This window comes from Mytilus trossulus, chromosome 7 (assembly GCF_036588685.1).
Source record: "Mytilus trossulus isolate FHL-02 chromosome 7, PNRI_Mtr1.1.1.hap1, whole genome shotgun sequence".
Lineage (NCBI taxonomy): Eukaryota > Metazoa > Mollusca > Bivalvia > Mytilida > Mytilidae > Mytilus > Mytilus trossulus.
The window spans coordinates 26,069,194-26,089,897 of NC_086379.1; the positions used below are offsets into that span (position 1 = coordinate 26,069,194).

Genomic DNA, 20,704 nt, shown 5'->3' on the forward strand with positions numbered 1-20,704 from the left:
TTGTAATACTGTCAGTAAATAATGCATAGATACTATACAAAGCAGTAAGTCTTGGTAATATGTAAATGATTTTAATGAAGCAAAAACGTTTCAATTAATTTGATACAATTAATTCTAAGAATGCTCAGATGATGACATTCTTAAAATTTATCATTCTCGATCAAAACTGTCCTTCTGGCGACTTGTTTGTATAACTTATTCCTCAGCAGTTTTAAGGGGTATAAGGTTTGTGCATTTTCCCTTGTAGACCTTTTTGTTATAAGAAATTAATGAGATTAGTTTCCTTTCATTTCACACATTTTTACAAGATAACTTGCCATGATCTTGTTTATATCTATGGTGATAACTTATGTTTTGACTTTTGAGGAAGAGGAAGTGGATTTATTTTATCTTCTATGACTTTGTTTATTCTCATGGATTTCCTTGTATCCTAAAATATAATTTGAATATTTACAATATAAAGAAAATAATATAGTCAAATTAAGATCAATGTAAATGATAGGTATACGCGGAAAATAAAAACAGGTCATATTCTTGCGTATAATAACCTTTTGAAAGCTATTATACGTGTGTCCTATATGTTCTCCCATTTATTTGTATTGAAGTTCTGTCAATTAATGTTGTCATTGTAATGTTATATGTAACATTGCCATAAAGGAGGAGGTTTGGCATGCAACAAAACCAGGTTCAACCCACCAATTTTTTTCTTGAAATGTCCTGTATCAAGTCAGGAAAATGGCCATTGTTATATTATAGTTCGTTTCTATCTGTGTTACATTTTAGTGTTGTGTTTCTGTTGTGTTGTAGTTCTCCTCTTACATTTGATGTGTTTCCCTCAGATTTAGTTTGTAAGCCAGTTTTGTTTTTTTCTCAATCGATTTATGAATTTCGAACAGCGGTATACTACTGTTGCCTATATTTTTCGTTATTTCATATGTTCATTATAAATCATTTTTGCTTGTGTTTAATTGTTTGTAACTTTAACCTACTCGAGACGATTTAGTGTATTGAATATACACATCTCTATTATTACAAACTCTATGCTGCCCTTGTCGATGTCTTTTAGTTATTTTGTCGTTGGGTAGAAGTCTAACTGACGTATACCCATATCTCCTATATCCGTAATATTCAATTTCCCCCAAAAAGTTACATTAAGAGCAACCTAATTCGACAGCTATAGTCCATTGTCGGTAATGTTTACCAAACTAATATAGGTAAAGTATTGGTACCGTTAATTTTATTGCACTAATAAGATATTGAACTTGACATGGAACTTTTAAAGTACATACTATTTGATTTCATACTTACTTTATTAAGAAAATGTGTCTTTTTCTTTCTGCGGTTAGCATCTTGGAATAGATCCACAGACTATAAAACAAAAACAAATCTCTTAAAGCTCTATAGGGCTCTAAAGTCTATTTGACATTTTGGTAGACCTGCTACAGTTCTCTTTCTTTTATTTCTTTCTTACTAATTTATATGTTTACTGATAAGTGCCAGTCTACTGATTGCCCTTGGAGAAACCCTGCAGATGTCAGTATAATGGTATTCTCGTAATAGCAGTAAAATTGTTGAAGGGGCAAAATTGAAAAAAAACATAATTAGGAAGGGACATGTAGCAAGTCTAACTTGTTAGTAGAGAAGATACTGAAAGCTAGTTCTAAGTAATAAATAAACCATTTTTTCTCAAATTATATTTTCTATCTGGATACTTATCAAAGGTACCAGGATTATAATTTAGTATGCCAGACGCGCGTTTCGTCTACATCATCAGTGACGCTCAAATCAAAAATATTTATAAACCCAAACAAGTACAAAGTTGAAGAGCATTGAGTATCCAAAATTCCAAAAAGTTGTGCCAAATACGGCTAAGATAAACTATGCTTGTGATAAAAAAAATCCTTAGTTTTTCAAAAAGTTCAGTTTTGTATACAGGAAATTTATAAAATGACCACATTATTGATATTTATGTCAACACTTGGAAACATCCAATAATCCAAGTTTTATATGAAACCGTATAAAACCTGCAATTTGGTATTTCGAAAATAACTAAAATTCAACTTAGAGATGCCAGAGTTCTCTTTACAATAAACTCCAATATGAATTAACTAGCATTGTCAGTTTTACTACGGAGAGTCGGTGGTTCTCTCACTGCGACTTCCTCCATCAATTGAATCTGTGCACCACGAAATACCATCATAATGTTGTAAGTGTCTTCAAACACCCAGCAATCAATCAATCAGTAATAGTATTTTAATATGTTGGTCAGTCGGTGATATAATCCGATGAGTTTTTTCTGACATACAGATAAGGAATGGCTGTGACCAAGTATATACATATATGGAACTAAATTGAAAGGTAGCCTAGAGGTTTTGACACCCCCCCCCCCAAAAAAAAAAACAACCCCAACCTATCTTCTACACTTCTTAATGTATATCGTATTATTTTCACAAAAACAAATCATTATATACTGAGGATACTATATTCTCATGATTTAATATTTACCTTAGATTTGTCTTCTCTGGAATGCATTACATTAATTTCACCACTTGACGTACCTATAAAAAGTTAAAATAACAATTATGCTTACACTTTTTGAAGCTATTTTAAAAGTCTTTAGGCTATGCATACATATCAAATTAAACTTATATATATGTAAAACTGACATTTTAGAGGACGAAGAAATCAGTTTAATTCAATAAAAAAATATCAACTTTGAAAAATTGCTAAGAATGAAAAGAAAATTCATTTAGAAAAAAGCCTGTTTTAAACTATAATCTTGTCTGAACAGAATTCCATAAAGTATTAACATTTAGGGATAATTTAGCTAGATTTTTTTCTTTTTACAACAATAGCGTTTTCAGTTTATTTTCAACTTCTGAGTTTGAATGTTCATCTAGAATATTTCGCCTCTCTTTTAGAGCTGCGTATTTTGGTAATACTTGTTAATGTAAGTACTTACTCGAACCACTATCTCTATTTACTTGAACGGCAGGAATACTGCCTCTTCTTCCTCCCTATAATCACAACATTGAAATATGTTAACTACTTGTCATACACAGCTTCAATAAGTAAACAGTCATACACAGCTTCATTAAGTAAACAATTATGTTTCTTGTTTCCTGTTTCTATATAGATTATACCATTTGTTTTCCCGTTTGAATTGTTTAACACTAGTCATATTTGGGGCCCTTTATAGCTTGCTGTTTGGTGTGAAGTCAATGCTCTGTGTTGACCTATAATGGTGTACTTTCACAAATTGCGACTTGGATGGATAGTTGTCTCATTGACACTCGTACTACATATACATCGTCTTATATCTTATTAGAAACATGTATTTATATGTATATGTTTAAACGACAAAGTGGTAGCACCACACGAATGAAAATCGTGGTGTACCTTTTGAAAGATCTTTCATTTCGAATCGGCTGATATTATAGGGTGTATCAGCCAAAGCCATTTTAAAATACAATTAATTCCTGTGAATTACCTAACACTAATAAACGACAGAACGTGAAAATAATATTAATCATAAATTATAGAATAATATGTTTGTACTGTGAAGTCTTATAAGGATAACAATATAAAATATATAGACTTACAGCTCTCGTCTGCTGGAAAGCTTTCAAATCCATTTCAGTAGGCAATGACATCTTTCTGTCTCTTTGTGGTGGCTTAGGATCCTTTTTGTGTTTTTTCCCAAATAACTTGAACTTTTTGAAAAATCCACTGTGTCTTTCCCCGTGCGGATGTGTTGGAAGCTAGAACATGAAAGATAAGGTTAAACTATATTATGTACGTTCTTCGTCTTGGAAAAAAACCTTTTTAGAAGTATTATAATGAAGTTGTTAGATTAATATACGTATGCTTTTATCTCATGGTAGACAGGTGATTAAAAATACATATGTTTCAAGAGTTAAACTTTCTCGTTGTTATAATCATGCATTCAAATGGCTCATGTTTACTCAAAATCGAGAGTATAGTTTTGTTAAAATGGTTCTGTTAGAAATAATAATGCAATCGTTGTCGGGGTATGCATATCCCTACTAGTAATTCAAAGGTTGGCGTTGTCAGTTTGTTTTAGATTTATGAGTTTGACTGTCCCTTTGGTATCTTTCTTCCCTCTTTTTGAAAAGTAATGAATATGAGTCAGACAGATCCGGAAAAAGGCTAAAATGTTACCACTGTCAACCTGATTTCCAAAAATGACCTCATTATGTAGAGTTAAATGAAAACAAAATATTAAGCTCACTCAACGTATTGAGGGGGAAAATCAAAGTAAGTAAGAAGCTAGAACATGTAGAAGTTAACTGGGATATCTGACGGGTGTTCACATGTTACAACTCATCACGTTCAAGCTGTTGATGAGAAATGATTTTATTCTATTTTAGAAGTACATGTCGAGAAAGGTGTGTTATAATACTGACATGTATAGCGGGTTATTTTCTCGGGGTGTACATAATTGTTTATTTTCGCGGATAGAATAAATTAAAATCGCCAAAATAAATTCCGCCAATTTAAAAGTGCATATGCAAAGGTATTGATAAAAGTTTTGAATCCACCAAAATAATAGTCGCCAAAACATTTCGTATACCTTATTTAAGGAAAATCGCGATTTTTTTACCCGCAAAAATAACCCGCTATACGGTAGATGTTGGAGGAACGCCGCTACTGGACTGGGACTTTCTATAGAGTTTCACTGATTCTCCTTATCTAGGTAATGAGGCTACCCGAAGACATTATACTTAATATTTTATTTTATATAAATGTAGTAAAAAATAATACCTGAACATCCTCGTGTATAACAGGCTGAGGAGATAAATAGGTGAGATTTGAACTGGAGCTACCAGTCGATTGCAAGTCAAACTCTATCGGATAATCTGGAAAATACGTTTAAGTTCTGATATATATCATGCAAAGTGTAATTCCTGATATTTTATTGAAGCCTATAAACTGATAATGGCGGTCAATATATGTATAAAGATAGAAACATTGAGTCCATATATTTGAAAAAAGAAACAAAGCTTCAGGAACTTGGAATACCATTTGAATCATGTAACCATAATGATTAATATATCAAAAAATTATAAACCTTAAGTAATATTGAATATTATTTGAATCGAGAAAAAAAATTGATAACCCAAATGTTTTTTAAGTAAGAAAATTAGAACAATTACATCTTTTTAACATTTCAATATGAATCGACTTAAAATAAAACTGACATCATTTATGATTCTAAGTGGCAGCGTTAAATCATCGTGTCTTACCATATTCCTCGTCTTCCTCTTCGTCGTCTGCATAGCTTTGAGACTGGCTATCTGATAATGATCTTCCTGTTGGCGCATGTTGCACCTGTATAGCTGTTGACAGAAATAAGAAAAAACATAAAAAGAGATAGTCATGCCGTGAATAATGTACATGCATAACTATAAAAAAAAAATGGGGATTTTACAACTAATAATTTCACTCTGTCATTTATATGTAGCTTTCAAAATCATCATTATATAATATTTACCAACTAGCCCACGGACTTGCGACGATATCTTATCAAATGAACTATAACGCTTTAAGATTCAAAGTAATTTTCGTGTAAAAGCATGTGTTATCTGACTGAATATGGTTTAAATATTTTTTTGTCTCCATATATTATGTACTTTTTTATTACTCATTTTGAATTTGAAAAAAGATTAGTCAGTGTACTTACTTCAGTGCGCTCAAAACAGCATATGAGTGGACATTGCCATAAAAAGTTTCAATAAGACAATATATGTATAACTTAAATGAATCTTCTGCTAACCTGGAAGGTTCGGGGCTGACTGTGTTGTGCCAAACGCGTTCATGTCCATGTATTCACTCTGTGTATCTGAATCACCACTAGATTTCGGCGGTGGACGATGAGGCTTAGGTGCAGGTGGTGGTCCTGAACAACGAGAAGGACTTGCGTCTCTAGTATTCATATACGTTGGTTGTGGGTGAGGCGATGGTGGCGGCGTTTCTTCCTTCTCGCCTGAGACTAAAGACAGTTAGAAAAAAATATTTTTATTTTATATATGATGAATTTTTTAGTCTTATTTATAACTTTAAAAAGTTTACTTCATCTAATTCAGTTATCTGACTGGTTAACAAAACGTTCGTAGACCTCAAATTCTAGTAACCAGAAGAAATAATTATAATACGGTAATAAGAAACAAACCATATGATATGTACAATGTAACTAATGAAAAGAATTCCTGTTTAACTTGTATAGTTGTGCCTTAGATTTAAAATTCCTGCTATCAATAACTCTTAAAGAATTTATGAAAAAAAAATGATTCAGTTAAAGTTCTAATAATGAAGTACTAGTATGGTATTCATTATCACTGTACTAGTGTATTTGTTTAAGGGCCAGCTGAAGGACGCCTCCGGGTGCGGGAATTTCTTGCTGCATTGACCTTCTGCTGTTGTCTGTTCTATAGTCGGGTTGTTGTCTCTTTGACACATTCCCCATTTCCATTCTCAATTTTACTAGTTATTTTTTCTAATGCACTAGTTGTTTACCTGGTTTGGCCATCTCTGACATATCTGTGTAAGATTCAGATGAACTTAAACGGTCGTCTTTTATCGGAACATCATCTTCTACAACTCCACTGTCTTTGTTACCTGGAACATTTCCTGTCAAATTTAATTCAGGTGCTATTAGCATTATGTTATCGAAGCAGGTAATAAAGCTATATAGTCACGTTTCCCGTTAGTTTTCATTAAGGAGGCAAGCAAAGAAAATTGCGATGAAAGATAGAAGTTACTGTTTATATATACCAAGTATTTCAAGATTTGTAAATATGAGATTTTTTGGTGAAAAAGTGAAAATGAGCGACACCATAGATGGTTGTAAGATTTTAAATATAACTTTGACATCTGAAATTACAAACAAGACAACTTGAAACCTCGCCACATTCTGTCAGTGCCTGTCCCATGTCAGGAGCCCGTGATTCAGAAGTTGTCGTTTGTGGCTGTTTGTCATAATTGTGTCTCGTTCCTTATTTTGTACAGAGATTAGGCCTTTAGTTTTTTTCGCTTGAATTATATTTGAAGCCATTCACCAGAAATCAAAGGAGTGTATAACTGCAAAAGCGCAATGAACTAACTTTTTACTGATATCAAACTGTATTAAAATTAATAGATTTGTGCAAAAGCTGGTATTAATAAATAGGTAGTATCGGACGTTTTTTGACTGCTTAATTAAGATTGAGAGAAGCATTGTATTACATGAGGTAAATATAACTTATTTGCTTCCAAAATTGTAACAAAATAGGAACGAAAAGAAAAGCTTAAGATTGAAATATAAAATATTAAAATTGACCAATCGATGAGAGACATAGATACTGTTCATAGAATTTGAAAACTAATTGTTGGGTGTAAGAACAAAAGTAGTATATCTTTTTTCTCTTACCCATTCAAATATTACAAGAGACATTAATACTTCCATAAATTAAAGAAACATTTTGAAAGAAATTCTCTTCCGGTATAGTTGCATAAAAAATGTCTCTTGTACGCAATTTATTAGAAGAGAAATTTCAAAAATTAAACACAAGCCTCTGATTATTCTCACACTCTTAAATTGTAACTCACAATTAAGAAGCGAATATTTATTTTGATTAAACTCACCACTTTTTATTGGTCTTTCCAAAAAGATTTCTAGTTTGTTGACCAGTTCATTGAAACTTTTTCGTTTTGCTATATCTAGTGGAGCTTCAGCGTTTTTGTTCATTTTCAAACAAGCATCCTCACTCCATGGTAACTTTAGTAACTCTTCACAAAATCGAGGTAGATTAAATTCTGCAGCAAAGTGGATTAATGTTGGCCATTTCTCGTTGCTATGACCTGAAAATGTATTTCACAATAAAGCATAACAATCAATGTTTAATAAATAAATTTTGTGTATTTACTGTCTTCTGATTGGTTAAAATTATTAGTTTTATTCTCAATGTTGTCAATTTTGATGCCGACACGCCAACTATGACGTTGTGTATTCATACGCCAACATGTGTGTACGTTGTTATTGTAAAGATAAATAATATAAAAAGTTCGTTGAGCCTTATTTTTGATAGAAATTTATTTATAATGAATGGCAATAATTTATTTTGATTCTATTGAACCATAAAACTAATTTTTGACCCTTCACATTTAACATAATCCGCTTCGCGGATTATTCAATGTGAAGAGTCAAAAATTAGTTTTATGGTTCAATAAATTCAAAATAAATAATAGCCATTCATTAAATAAAAGCCTGAAATATAAATCAGGAAAAAATATTCATAGTCAGATTGCAAACTTGAAGTCACAACAAAAGTATAGATAATCGTTTATAATGTTTATAAAGAATTTTTGAAAATTTAATGCAGGTTAAACGGTGTAGATTTCATACAAAACTGAAATTAATACTTTAAAATCTATACTACTTATGTAATCATCGTCAAAAAGATTTAAGATAAGACTTAGTCTAAAAAAACATATATTTTGCTATCGATAAGAATAAATGAGGTTGCTTACAAGGCACGTTGTAAATATGAATAACAATGTCATACAAATATATAAAACATAACTTGAAATACGATGGAGCAAAAAATTAAAATTCCTTGTAAATCTATCTGTGAAGGGTATACTGATGCCTGTTTTACACTACTTGTAGCATTGTACATCACTGAAAAAATGTTGAAAATCAACTCCGTTTCATTGACAAAAAATCTGAATTATTTTCTTTCCGAAATTGTTGTCGCATTTTATTTAAGAACATAAAAATTATAATTATTTCTGTTGTGTTTTATATTTTAACAACTAATTCGAGAAACAAAATAGAACCGAAAAATCAGTTCGAAATTCGGTAAATCGGTCAATGTCAGAGGCATCAAAACCAATCATGAAGCAAACAAAAAGAACACCTTCATAACGAGCTGTGTTTGAAATAGAATAGTTTTGACTATATATATATACTGAAGTTCAACTGTATTGGAAAAATTCTCTCCATCCATAAAAAAAAATTCAAAATGACTACTGAAAATATAATATAATGAGCAATGTTATCAAATATTTTAGAGAGTAATCAATATTTCCCGTTTATATATTTTTTTAATTTCGAATACACGTTTTGGCGAAATGACACATTAATCAACGAAATTCTTCCCTTTTCCTTACGCCTACAAATCTATTAAGAAATGCATCAAAAGAAATACTTCCCGGGTAAAATTTAATTACTTTGTTGTTGAATTTTCTACCACCTACCTGAACTTCGACGACCAATATTATCAAAAAATCCTCCATCAAATTTTCGAAGAGGTTCAAGACTCTGGCATTTTCTCGCCAAGTTCATATCCAATGCTTCTCTAGTTCTTTCCTCTATATTAAGTGCTTGGCACATGAGACAGACTGGGTCCTTTTCTTCGCCAAGGATATCTTGTAAAATGTCTAATTTTGAGCGCGTAGTCTTATTCTGTGAGTCAGGTTTTACACATTGAGATTCAGGAATTACAACTTGACCTGATCCAATCGTCAGTTGACCATCTTTTGCTATAAATTTGGGATTGGTCTTAGCTAATTCAGCTGTAAATACATAAGAAAAATGAAAATGTATGACAAAATAAACTGGCACAAACCTGATTAAATGATGAAATAGACTTAACCTTACGATGCCCAATATATAGATGTTAATATCCTTGTGAGCAGGATTTATAACCTCCAGAGCACCAGAGATTACCACGAATTTTTAGTTGGGTTTGTGTTGCTGATTTTTTTAGTTTTCTATGTGATGCATTGTGTTTTGTTGTTTTTTCTTCCTTTTTTAGCCATGGCCTTGCCAGATTATTTTCGACCTATGAGTTTGAATGTCCATCTGATATTTTTCGCCTCTCTTTTAATTTTTGAACCCATGACCCCAGTGTCTAAATCTCCATATTTGGCTTTGATATTTCTGTCCTGATCACGTTTACCATTTTCAACTAATTTTTCCTTTTTAGCATTAAGCTGTCATAGTTTTAGGACGATTCCACAGCGAACCCAGAGAAAAACTATGTAAAAAATATTAATATTTCGGTGAAGAAAAAAAAACGATCAATCGTATGTATATCTTTGTGTTTATATAACTTAACACAAATATTTAATCAGATAATAATCAAAATTTTCGAACAATAACGAACATATCTTGTTTAAGAAGACTGACTGACAAAACAGTAAACAATGAATACGTACCATCAACTGAGAATCTATATATAGCTTTATTTTCGTGAATAGCTTTTATTTGTCCCTGTCTATCTAACAATTCTATCTGTATTTCATCACTACCTTTTCTATCACAAAGAATAAAAACTTCCCTATTCTGTAAATAGATAAGAATAAAACATTTTACTCATTTTAATCATATACCGTAAAACAATTAAATTCTATTGGTTTTTTTTCTTCGTTATATATTAATTGTAACACATAACGTCAACCATTAAAACTATAGCAAAAACTAAATAAATAAATATAGGAAAATAATTGCGAGTATTTTACCCAGATTTTTTTCAAGTATCACCGATGTTCAAATCTCATAAATTGATAAATGAAAACGAACCAAGTTGATTGGACAAAAGCATGAAATCCTAATGGACCTAAACAGGACAAGCATATCCAGTTTATGTAATACCAGTATTCTAATGATACTTACGTTATTATCAAATGATACTGCGACTTTGTGGATAGTATTTATTGGTGCTCCTGTGTGTGGTTTTAGAGGCGGCAGTTTGTCATATACACCTTGTTCTGTCTCTTCGTCACTCGCTTCGTGCACGTGCTCGTATAACTTAATAATGCCAATCAATAAAGCACGTACACAATCCTCAGTCGCCTGAGTTTCAAAAAATGTAATTTTCAACATTGCAGGGTATTTTTGAGACAGAAATGTCTGAATGTCTGATGCGGTAGTTCCCAGAAGTACCATTATTGCTCTTTGTGGATTAATTCGATGTAAAGCATCAAAATTCTGGAGACTAAAAAAGTCAGGACTAACTAAAAGAACGTTTGTTTCATAGAAATGAGAATGACTTGTAGATGTCAGATCCAAAAGCATGCTTTTGATATTATATCCATCTTCATTAAGTTTCTGTTGTAAAAATTCTGCCCAATGATAACCATCAGATGGAATGAAATGTATCCCTAAAACACCATGTCCGGTCGCCATATTGTTGCAATCTTTATGAGAGAAAAAAAGAAGTTTATTATTTATAAAATTTATCTGTAAGTTTTACTAAAAGTTTTACTGAACTATAACTGAATTCTTACTGATTTTTTTTGATTTTTTGATTTATTTAACCTTTACCCTAGTGGCGTTTTTAAGCGAACTAAACTGTAATTATACCTCTTTTGTATTTATTGTTGATTTTTATTAGTAAGTTCTATATTATTATTTTGAAGCAGTCATGAATAGATATTTTATAATTGTGTGTACATTTTTAATGAGTTTTAAATCATGTAATGCATGAATATGCCTTTTTATAAAAAAAAAACCATTTTCCTTCAGTATAACTGTTATAGCTTTTATTTGTATATACAGTGTCTCGTAAGTCTTTATAGGCTGGGTATTGATCCTTTTTTTTATGATGTTAACGATTTTTATGTATTTCAATGTAGATCAATATGTGACACTTTAATAAACTATTATTTATCTTATCTTATCTTTATATTTGTTTCAACCAGGAAGTCCGATGAATTTCTTTTTTTATTCGTATCATGTAGATGTATAGGTATATACTTGTCTGAAGCAATATATACTTATTCAAATATGTTTTTAAAATTCTCAACCAGTTTTCTATTTAAATTGTTTGCTCGAGTTTAAATTGATTTGTGATAAAAGATCAAAACAGTTATATTTATATATACCGTAGTATTAAGTCTATTGCATAATTCTCGGTATTTTTTATCCATTCGACAGATGCGACATTTTGTTTAGACCATTAAATACATGCATAAGTACTTAATGACTAAAATTTTGAGTTTTCGTCGATCTTTAAATATGATTTATATGATATTATACGCACATGTTCGGGGAAATGTCAAATCTGAATATGTAGACTATAGCCTTAAAACTTATTAACATTTAAGTAAGTTTTGGGGTTAAAATATATTCAGCAGACAGTATAAATACAGTTTTGTTCTAGGCATTCATGAAATATTTGCCACTCAACGTATATCAACAATATATTCATTTTAATGCGGAGCTGACTTTTTTACATTTTGTTTTCTTTTGATTTTAGCAAAATTTAGATCAGTAACGGTAAAGTATGTCTGTTAATGTTTAATTATTCCTTAGCATTTCACCAGATTGCTCAATCAATTGTATATCATTACTTTCAAATAGGAGACTTTTTCATGTGACCTTATTTTTCCACCTATCGTTCTAGTGACTGATATCTATATGTTTTTAAAGGGTTATGAATAAAGAACACACAGACAAAATACAAGGCTAAATTGTAGGACGATGAAAAGGAGGCACCTATAAATATAAGCTTCAAACAAATATGTTAAATATAAGATAACATCGTAATTTTGTAAAGCTATGATTAAAGGTCAAAATTCGAAATTTTAAAACATTTTGAACAAACATTGAAAAAATGTTCATTCAATTTTAGATTTACCTAAGAGATTGAAGAAAAAAGATGTCAAATGATGTATTTTTGTAGGTGTGCACACAATTAACATTGACTAAAGTACCAGCAAAATATATTGTATAAATTTGTTTTTTTAAACTTTTACAATTTCGTAATAGAATATTATAGATATATACATATATTAAGTATGTATAAAAACCGAAAATTAGTATGACTGTATGTTAAGCACAATGGTTTATACTTTACGATTTATTGAAATAAAGAGAAACCACAAATATATCATACCCACGCCTCTCTACATCAAACCTAGAGATTCATCTTTTACGTTTGTATCATTGATCTACTAAAAACATGACGACTATGACACATACACACATGTATATATTTTAGATTTTAATTTCAAAGTTTAATTGTCTCTTAAGTACATCCTGACTCCTGAAATGCGGTCTACCAAATATGGGTTTTCAATTTTATAATTGTCATTTTAAACTTCTTCTTTTTTTGTATCTGCAACCGATCAAAATTTTGGGTTTCCCCTCATTTTCCAGACTTTGTACAACAGGATGAAGTAAATGCACAACTGATATGCATTAAAAAGCAACATATATTTTTATAGTTACTAGCTTTTAATTATTTTTTGTTACACTAATGTTGCTCGGTACGTTTAACCTGCAATGTGCTTATTTGCTCAATTTTCCTTTGAATTTGAAATTTCGTTATTTTACTTTTTTGTCAATAATCTGTGTATATATTTCAGCCTTTAACTCATCAATAACAATTAGGTATATGTTTCTATATATAAAATACTCCAGTACAATACTATGAAAAGGTAAAAAAAAAGTGGTGGATTTGTTTGAATAAAACATTACGGAAGGATAATAACTATAATTATAGTATATGTTTACCGCTCCTTACACAATGTAACGATTGTGGTATGTCAATTTAAAAAACTCAGTATCATATATCATTTATATGTTTTATGTACCAAAAAATACCACAAATTTTTATATAAGTCGTTTTTCACAATTCGGCAATGATATCATTTTGATTGGCTTAACGGGCCAGTGACAAATATTTCATGCAATATAAGTAATAGATTTCGTTAAACAATTCATACCTGAAGACCGTGCGTTTACCTATAATGGTTATTTTGAACCAATGATGATTTGGATGGAGGGATTGTCTCATTGGCACTCATATCACAATTTCTTATATCTACATTCACATATTTAATAGGTCCGAAGATATTTCTTTCCTTATGCATGTTATTGTTCAACGAATGCTACTGATTAAAGAAGTTCAATGCACTGTTTAACTTCCTTTCAATTAATCAAATTCGTAATATAGTTCATACGGAAAGCGAAATCACTATCAATCTATATACAGAGAAAAATATCAGAATTTCTCGTTATTTCAAGATTATAAAGGAGTGCAATTTGTTGAAAGTATTATGCGAGAACATGAATTTAAATTTCTTTATGAATTTAAAATACCTAATTTTCTGCTTAATTCATTCAATACATATATTTGTATTTAAAACAAGGTGCCGACCACTTTTATGTCAAGTTAAACTTACCTTATCTAAAACAACACTACCATTCTAAAAGATTTCCTCAAAATGTCACTGTTACTGTTGATATACCAAAGCAGGCTTTGCGTCTGGGTTTTTATCTTCAACTTCCTCCTACTATTTTTAGAACAGGGAATTAAGAGTTATCATTGTCAAAATTCGGGAATTTCCCCCAAGTGAAAATTCTCTACCTGTACTAAAATCTTTAAAAACTGATAAACAACATATAAGTATTTAAAAAATGAAATAGGTCAGATGACGGTTAACTAACTTCCTTTTACCTACATCATATACAAAATGTATATCTTACAAAAGATTTAAAATACCCCCATGCATATCCTTTGATATCTGAGATCTACATGTAATAGAAAACCAAAAACCTTACAAGAATGTATGTGTATTCATATGTGTTCATCTTTTCTTTCAGATTTATTTTTGATCTCGTGGTATCGTGCTCGCCCCCTGTGTGGGAGAGGTCGTGGTTTTAATACACGACCGATTTGAACACTTTTTGCTGCTTAAAAATAGTATACATTATGACAGATTGAAATTAGAATTATGTGTTCCCTTGTGGTGACATGTCTCCCCTGTGTACTGTCAATCTGTGAACTAGGAGGCACAACTGTCAGTCTAGTATACAAAGCATGATAGGTTACATTCATATAACATAAACATGTTATAGTCCTACTTAGATGTGATATTCGCCACTGAACGTTGAAATGATCCATTTTCATCTATTTTCGTGAACTTGGGATGAATTTGTGATCGGGAATAACTAAATTAAAAAAAAAAATGAAATAACATACAGAGAAAAAAATTGAATGAATGCTGTCGAATCATCTAGATTTTGATTTTTTTATGTTAAAACATTATCTCCAAAAAATAAGTCGTAAATATCATATATGACTTGTATGAAGATTAATTATGCAAAGGTAAAAATTACCTTGCAGAAGGCTTGAGCATAGTGAAGCAAACCTTAGATTTATTTAACAGAGATACTGTTTAACTTGACATCATTGTTCCTAGCAGAAACACATATTTGACGCAACTACAGTACTTATAATTTATTTTATTTTTCGTTGTTCCTCATTGCTTTTCCAAATCCAGTGGTGTGTATTACACTAATTAGAATCAGAACTGGGTTTTCGGTGAGAAGGAAGTATCAAGTATAAATATATATTATGAAAACTCTGATGTGACGATCTAAATCGTAGTTTGTGAGGATTACCCAACAGGTGTGGATCAAAGATTTTCAACAAAGGGGGGTGGCTATCAGGCCAACGTTTGGTGTGATACTTGTTAACAGTCTAAGCAATCATCATAGTTGAAGCATGATAAGGGAAGTCTGTGCCCCAACTGTCAACCCCAAATACCACCAGCAAACTCGTATCTGCACTGTATTTTGATATTATAAACTGCATGCGCATAAAGTATATTACAAAATATAAGAAAACGTATATTTTTATCAGAAAATGCTAGTTCATACAACAACAAAAAATGAATGTTAATCGTATCATGCCGAATGACATTCGTCGATTCAACTGCATGTCCCCCCCTAATTTTTTTAAAGTAAATATCCTTAACTTTTGTGTCCTTACGGGGTGGTAGGCGACGACAGCAGTGTTACCGTTGACCGCCCGTCTTTCCATCTTTCATTCCTTCCGTTTTAGAGTAATAACCTTTTTTAACTTTCAAAATTGAAAAGCTTGAGCGGGACATCCTACTTTCTATTTAAAGTATTTTCATTTATGTAATCCATAAGATAATTGATGAATAGAACTTTACATATTTTGTCGCTCTTTATATAATTGATAAGTGAACGACGAAGGCTCTTCTCTTATACATTTTATATGCCTCTTGTTAAAGAAATCAAAAATTATCCACTTTAATTCCAATCTAATTAAAATTAAATCCTTTAATTGCTCCTGTTCTCATAACTCTTTTTAGAGTGGCTCTTGTTTTATATTGTAATATTTAAATTGTAATATTATGTAAATGTTTTAGAAGAGGTGAGACGCAAATAAAATGTTGTCTTGTCTGATATGTCGCGCATCAAGGCCTTGATGCTTTAATTGCTCCTGTTCTGATATGTCGCGCATCAAGGCCTTGATGCGCCAAATATCAGAACAGGAGCAATTAAAGGATCAAGGCCTTGATGCGCCACATATCAGAACAGGAGCAATTAAAGGATTTAATTTTAATTAGATTGTTTTAATTCGTACAACTGAAATGAGTTACAAAAGGGAATTGTGAAAAACGTGCAATTTGCACTTAAAAGCTCAAAAGTCTTACTATAGGTAACTGTATATGATTGCACACACTGTTGAATAAAGGTACAGAAGTATCACACTAAGGTATTTTAATAACAAATTTTGCGCAGTAACTTTTAAAGCAACGTGTATTGTTTCTATTTTAGTAGTTCTCTCAAGTTCCAGAATATATATGTGAAAGACGTTAGTTTACACCCATTCTATTATCTAAATACACAATAGAATTGGATGTAAGATATAACACCTGAAAATAATCCTCTTTAAATATTAACAATATACAAAAAGTCAATGTATATTGACTGGAGTGCCAAAAGAGAACAAATGATCGTTGGTTGGGAGGATGATGACAATTCTAATAAATTTAGAATGGAGTCTGAACAACCTGTCAAATGCAGAGTTCGATGTAAAAAAACGGTTTTCAACACAGAGTCTTCGCTTACACCGAACAGCAAAATATAAAGGGTCATAAAAATAACTGGTGTAAAACCATTCAAACAACAAAACCAACGGTATAATCTATATATAAAAACGAGAAATGTGAAACACTTATGAACCACACCATAGGTTTGGCAGTATGCACATGCAATGGTTGTTTATCAAGCGTTTTATTTTTGGCGTTATGGACAGATACGAATTATATGACTGAGTTGATAGCAAAAGCGTGAAACATTTCGTTCGAATATCAACAAATAATTTGTCACATTCCTAAAAAATGTCATGTATCGTCGATTAGAGTAATAAATCTACGTTCTATTTCAATAATACAAAATCTTCCGGTTCCAATACCAAGAACCGAAGATATATGCAGGTTTTATCATAAGGAGCTTTGTGTGTATTTGAGTATACAATAGGATATATAGTGTTTACTTATAGCTGCGCTTTCCATTATAAAGCAAACTGGTATATAGTTGTAATTTATGAAGGCTTTCTGATAATAAAATGCAGTTATGAATGTAATAAATAACGCATATAAGAAATGTTTTATTTACTGATAACCAATACAATATTACGATCAGTGAAGGAACTATAAAATTGATTTATTTCAAACAATTTGGAATACAAACTACGAACTATATTTGACTTAATAGTCCACCATAACTCTTGAACAGAATTATTATTTTACACAATTTATAATAAAACGAAACCACCATAAATGAGGGTCTGGGATGGGGTTTACAGAATAGAGAATAATGGATCAATACTACAAAAATGGCAAAACAAAAGACACAAAAAAAAATTAGACACACACATATGGAGTAGAGAATAACAGGATGATTATATAAAAAAGAAGAGAATAATGGGCAAAACGTATTATAAAGAGTGAAAAAAGTTCTAAAACTTAAAGAATACAGAGTTGTAGACCCCTCCATTCATACCCTCATACATTATAAATACGCACAGGAAGATTTGCTTTTAAACTTATATTGAGTTACTTATTCTAAAAAGAAATCATCTTGTTTGTTTTTAAAACAAACATTATAGCTGTATTGAAGACTGTATACAATACCTGTGCAAATATTTTCGACTAGAACCTGTTGTTATGAACTATTTTTAACAGTTATTTACGAAACCAGGATGCCCCCTTTTTTCTAAAGATACAAATCTTAATAAACTGATGTTCTGAATTCACCTGTAACAACCTGCTTATACTGTTAATAACCTGCAGCTACATTACCTACTCTTTGTTAACACTCACCTGCGACCAGGAAGTCAGCATCACCGTCATGTGATTTATATATATAAGTATATTGATACTTACATGGTATACTAGGATATTATATTTCTTATGTTATCAACTTTTTAATGAACTACTTAAGGTCATCTGCATCAACGTTCTTCCTCGTTTACGATTTAACTTGTTTATTTATTATTTTGTTTACATCTTTTCAAAATTGAATATTGAGGAAGAACAAACTAAAAATAATGAAGTTACTGAAATTAAAATTGAAAAAAAATTAATTCGGTATCAATTTTTTTTTTATCAAATAGTAAAACAATCATTAATAATTTCTTATCGTCCTGAACCTGCAAGCAGTATTTCCCACTGGACGTTAAGCAACCAACAATCAATCAATCAATCAATCAATCAAAAATTATTTATAACCTTCGATATTGTTTGTATTCGCCTAATATAACTTGTCTTTCCGTATGCAAAAAAGTAAAACTCAGTATACACTTTCTAAAAAATTATTTTTTATTTTTTAATCTGTAAATAGATGTCGTTTATACCATTATTCCAATATTTCCCCCTGGACAGAAGTTCACTTTCAAATGTGTAGGATAGTCGTATGAGTCAGTTAGGCATACAACCTACACCATTATAACAAAAACTGATTTAATTTAGATTAACCTTGAGATACATTTGTCAATATTTTTTTTATTACATTTCTCTAATAATCACTCTTGACTAATGGTACAAACCCACTTGTTAAACGCTTCTGATGTACATGTATGCAAGTCTATGTATGATGCAGGCATATGTTTGCACCACTTGAATATTTTCTGAATTTGATATAGATAATAATGTAGATTTTGATCAAAAACTCTTCAAATATGTACGTAAACAAGAAGTGAATAATTGGAAAGAAAATATATAACCAGACACAGTTTTAGATGGATAATACTTCAAATAAATTAGAATTATACAAATAAATTAGAATTATACAAATAAATTAGAATTATACAAATAAATTAGAATTATACTTTATAAATTTCATGAGTACGAAGAGATTTTTCAATGTGAACTTTAAACTGAAATTTAATAAGCAGACCATCTATTATAAGTATTTTGAAAAATTTAAAAGTCTTCACTTATTAACCAAGTTTCGTGTAAATGATCACAATTGCAAATTGAATTAGTTCACTATTTAAAAAAAATCTAATGATCTATGACCCCTATCACCTTGTGAAATGTGTCATAGGAAGAAGTGTACTATTACCTTCGGAGTCAAACAAGTACCATTATAAGAAAAAAATATATGATATTTTAATAAGGAAGCTTTTAAATCGAGATTTCCAAGTGGTGAAGTTAAAATCAGTCATTCGTATATTATTTGGACGCCATCACGCGTTAGCTGACCGTTATTGGATATCGGTTTCACAGATGACAACTGATATGTTCCAAACTACAATCGCGTCCCTTTTCCCCAGAATATTACTTACCGAATTTTACTTATCATTGGTATTAATGGTACGAACATGAGCAACACGACGAGTGCAACTTGTGGAGCAGGATCTGCTGCAAGATCGCACGGGTTTTTGGTGGGTTCTTGTTGTTCAATCGTTGGTTTTCTATGGTGCTGTTTTTTCTGTTGGTCTTTTATTATTTTAGTCATGACGTTATCAGTTTATTTTCGACTTACGACTTTGGCATGTACTAGTATCTTTCTCCTCATAATAATTTTATAGTTCTTAAAGTTAACCAACTGACAAAGATAAAAACTTAAATTCGATAAACACAATCCCCCCTGTACTGTTGACTTTTACATAAATCTTTAGAATTGCAAAAGTGAGCTTTAAATTAGTCAATTATATAATATACTAATGCATAAATATGATGTATGTTATAAAATTGTAATGTTGTATTGTATTGCTTTATAACCACTTTGAGTGTTCTTTCTGTAATAAAATATATATAATAAAGTTATAAGTACATTTACGTCGAAGATGTTCAAACGGGAAGTTAAAATTCAGAATTATGTTTTGTGTAACGTGGGAAAGTCTAAACAGATCAAGATTTATTTATTTGACTATATATATTTGCAAAGAGCAGAATGATCTCTTAATTTTTACAATACTCCAATACTTCGTTTGAGTACAAGTTTGAAAACCTTCACAATATTTAGATAGTACCTATATATATATAGCTAATTGTGAAATAAGATAGGCAGTTGTGAAAAATGTTTTAACTGTAAATATTTACACACAAAAAACTTTAAAAAAGACATATTCGGTCAAACGAAAAAAAATAACCCATAGCAAAATCCATCTGTAAGGCTTTAAGCAATCTCTCGGTACTTAACCTGCTGATGTCAAATCATGCCATACCCTTATACCGGTTTCTATACTTCATATAAACTCAATTCAATAATGTATTACTAGTATTATAAACATCACAGACAGACATGGTATTGAGCAATGTCTTGGACAAACGGTACAGAATTTGAAAGTAGAGAAACAAAAGAAACAGTCTTGATAGTATTACTTTAACTACAATATCAAACACAGGGCAATAACTGTTATCTTAA

General features: G+C 30.8%; 1 protein-coding gene across 2 annotated transcripts; it reads right to left on the reverse strand.

Annotated features, from left to right (window-relative positions):
* Positions 1 to 27: 27 nt before the first annotated feature.
* On the reverse strand, positions 28 to 14,324 carry LOC134724844 (uncharacterized). Of its 2 annotated transcripts, none has more exons than XM_063588138.1 (14): positions 14,194 to 14,324; positions 10,679 to 11,202; positions 10,222 to 10,348; positions 9,259 to 9,576; positions 7,645 to 7,860; positions 6,538 to 6,639; positions 5,798 to 6,013; positions 5,268 to 5,360; positions 4,786 to 4,880; positions 3,603 to 3,761; positions 2,963 to 3,017; positions 2,506 to 2,558; positions 1,309 to 1,368; positions 28 to 430 (listed from the first exon to the last, which is right to left on the reverse strand). In XM_063588138.1, exons 2-14 carry the CDS (start codon positions 11,189 to 11,191, stop codon positions 335 to 337), a joined length of 2,103 nt encoding a protein of 700 aa, XP_063444208.1. In that variant the 5' UTR covers positions 11,192 to 11,202; positions 14,194 to 14,324; the 3' UTR covers positions 28 to 334. The 2 variants fall into 2 exon arrangements, with proteins under 2 accessions (XP_063444208.1, XP_063444207.1); XM_063588137.1 differs by having other exon boundaries at positions 29 to 430; positions 6,538 to 6,651.
* Positions 14,325 to 20,704: the final 6,380 nt, after the last annotated feature.

Coding starts and splice junctions, on each gene's coding strand:
- LOC134724844 (XM_063588137.1), bottom strand. CDS start 11,191: ATGGCGACCGGACATGGTGTTTTAGGGATACATTTCATTCCATCTGAT. Junction 9,577..10,221: donor ATATAGATTCTCAGTTGATG/GTACGTATTCAT, acceptor ATGTATTTACAG/CTGAATTAGCTAAGACCAAT. Junction 7,861..9,258: donor TATTGGTCGTCGAAGTTCAG/GTAGGTGGTAGA, acceptor ATACATTTTCAG/GTCATAGCAACGAGAAATGG.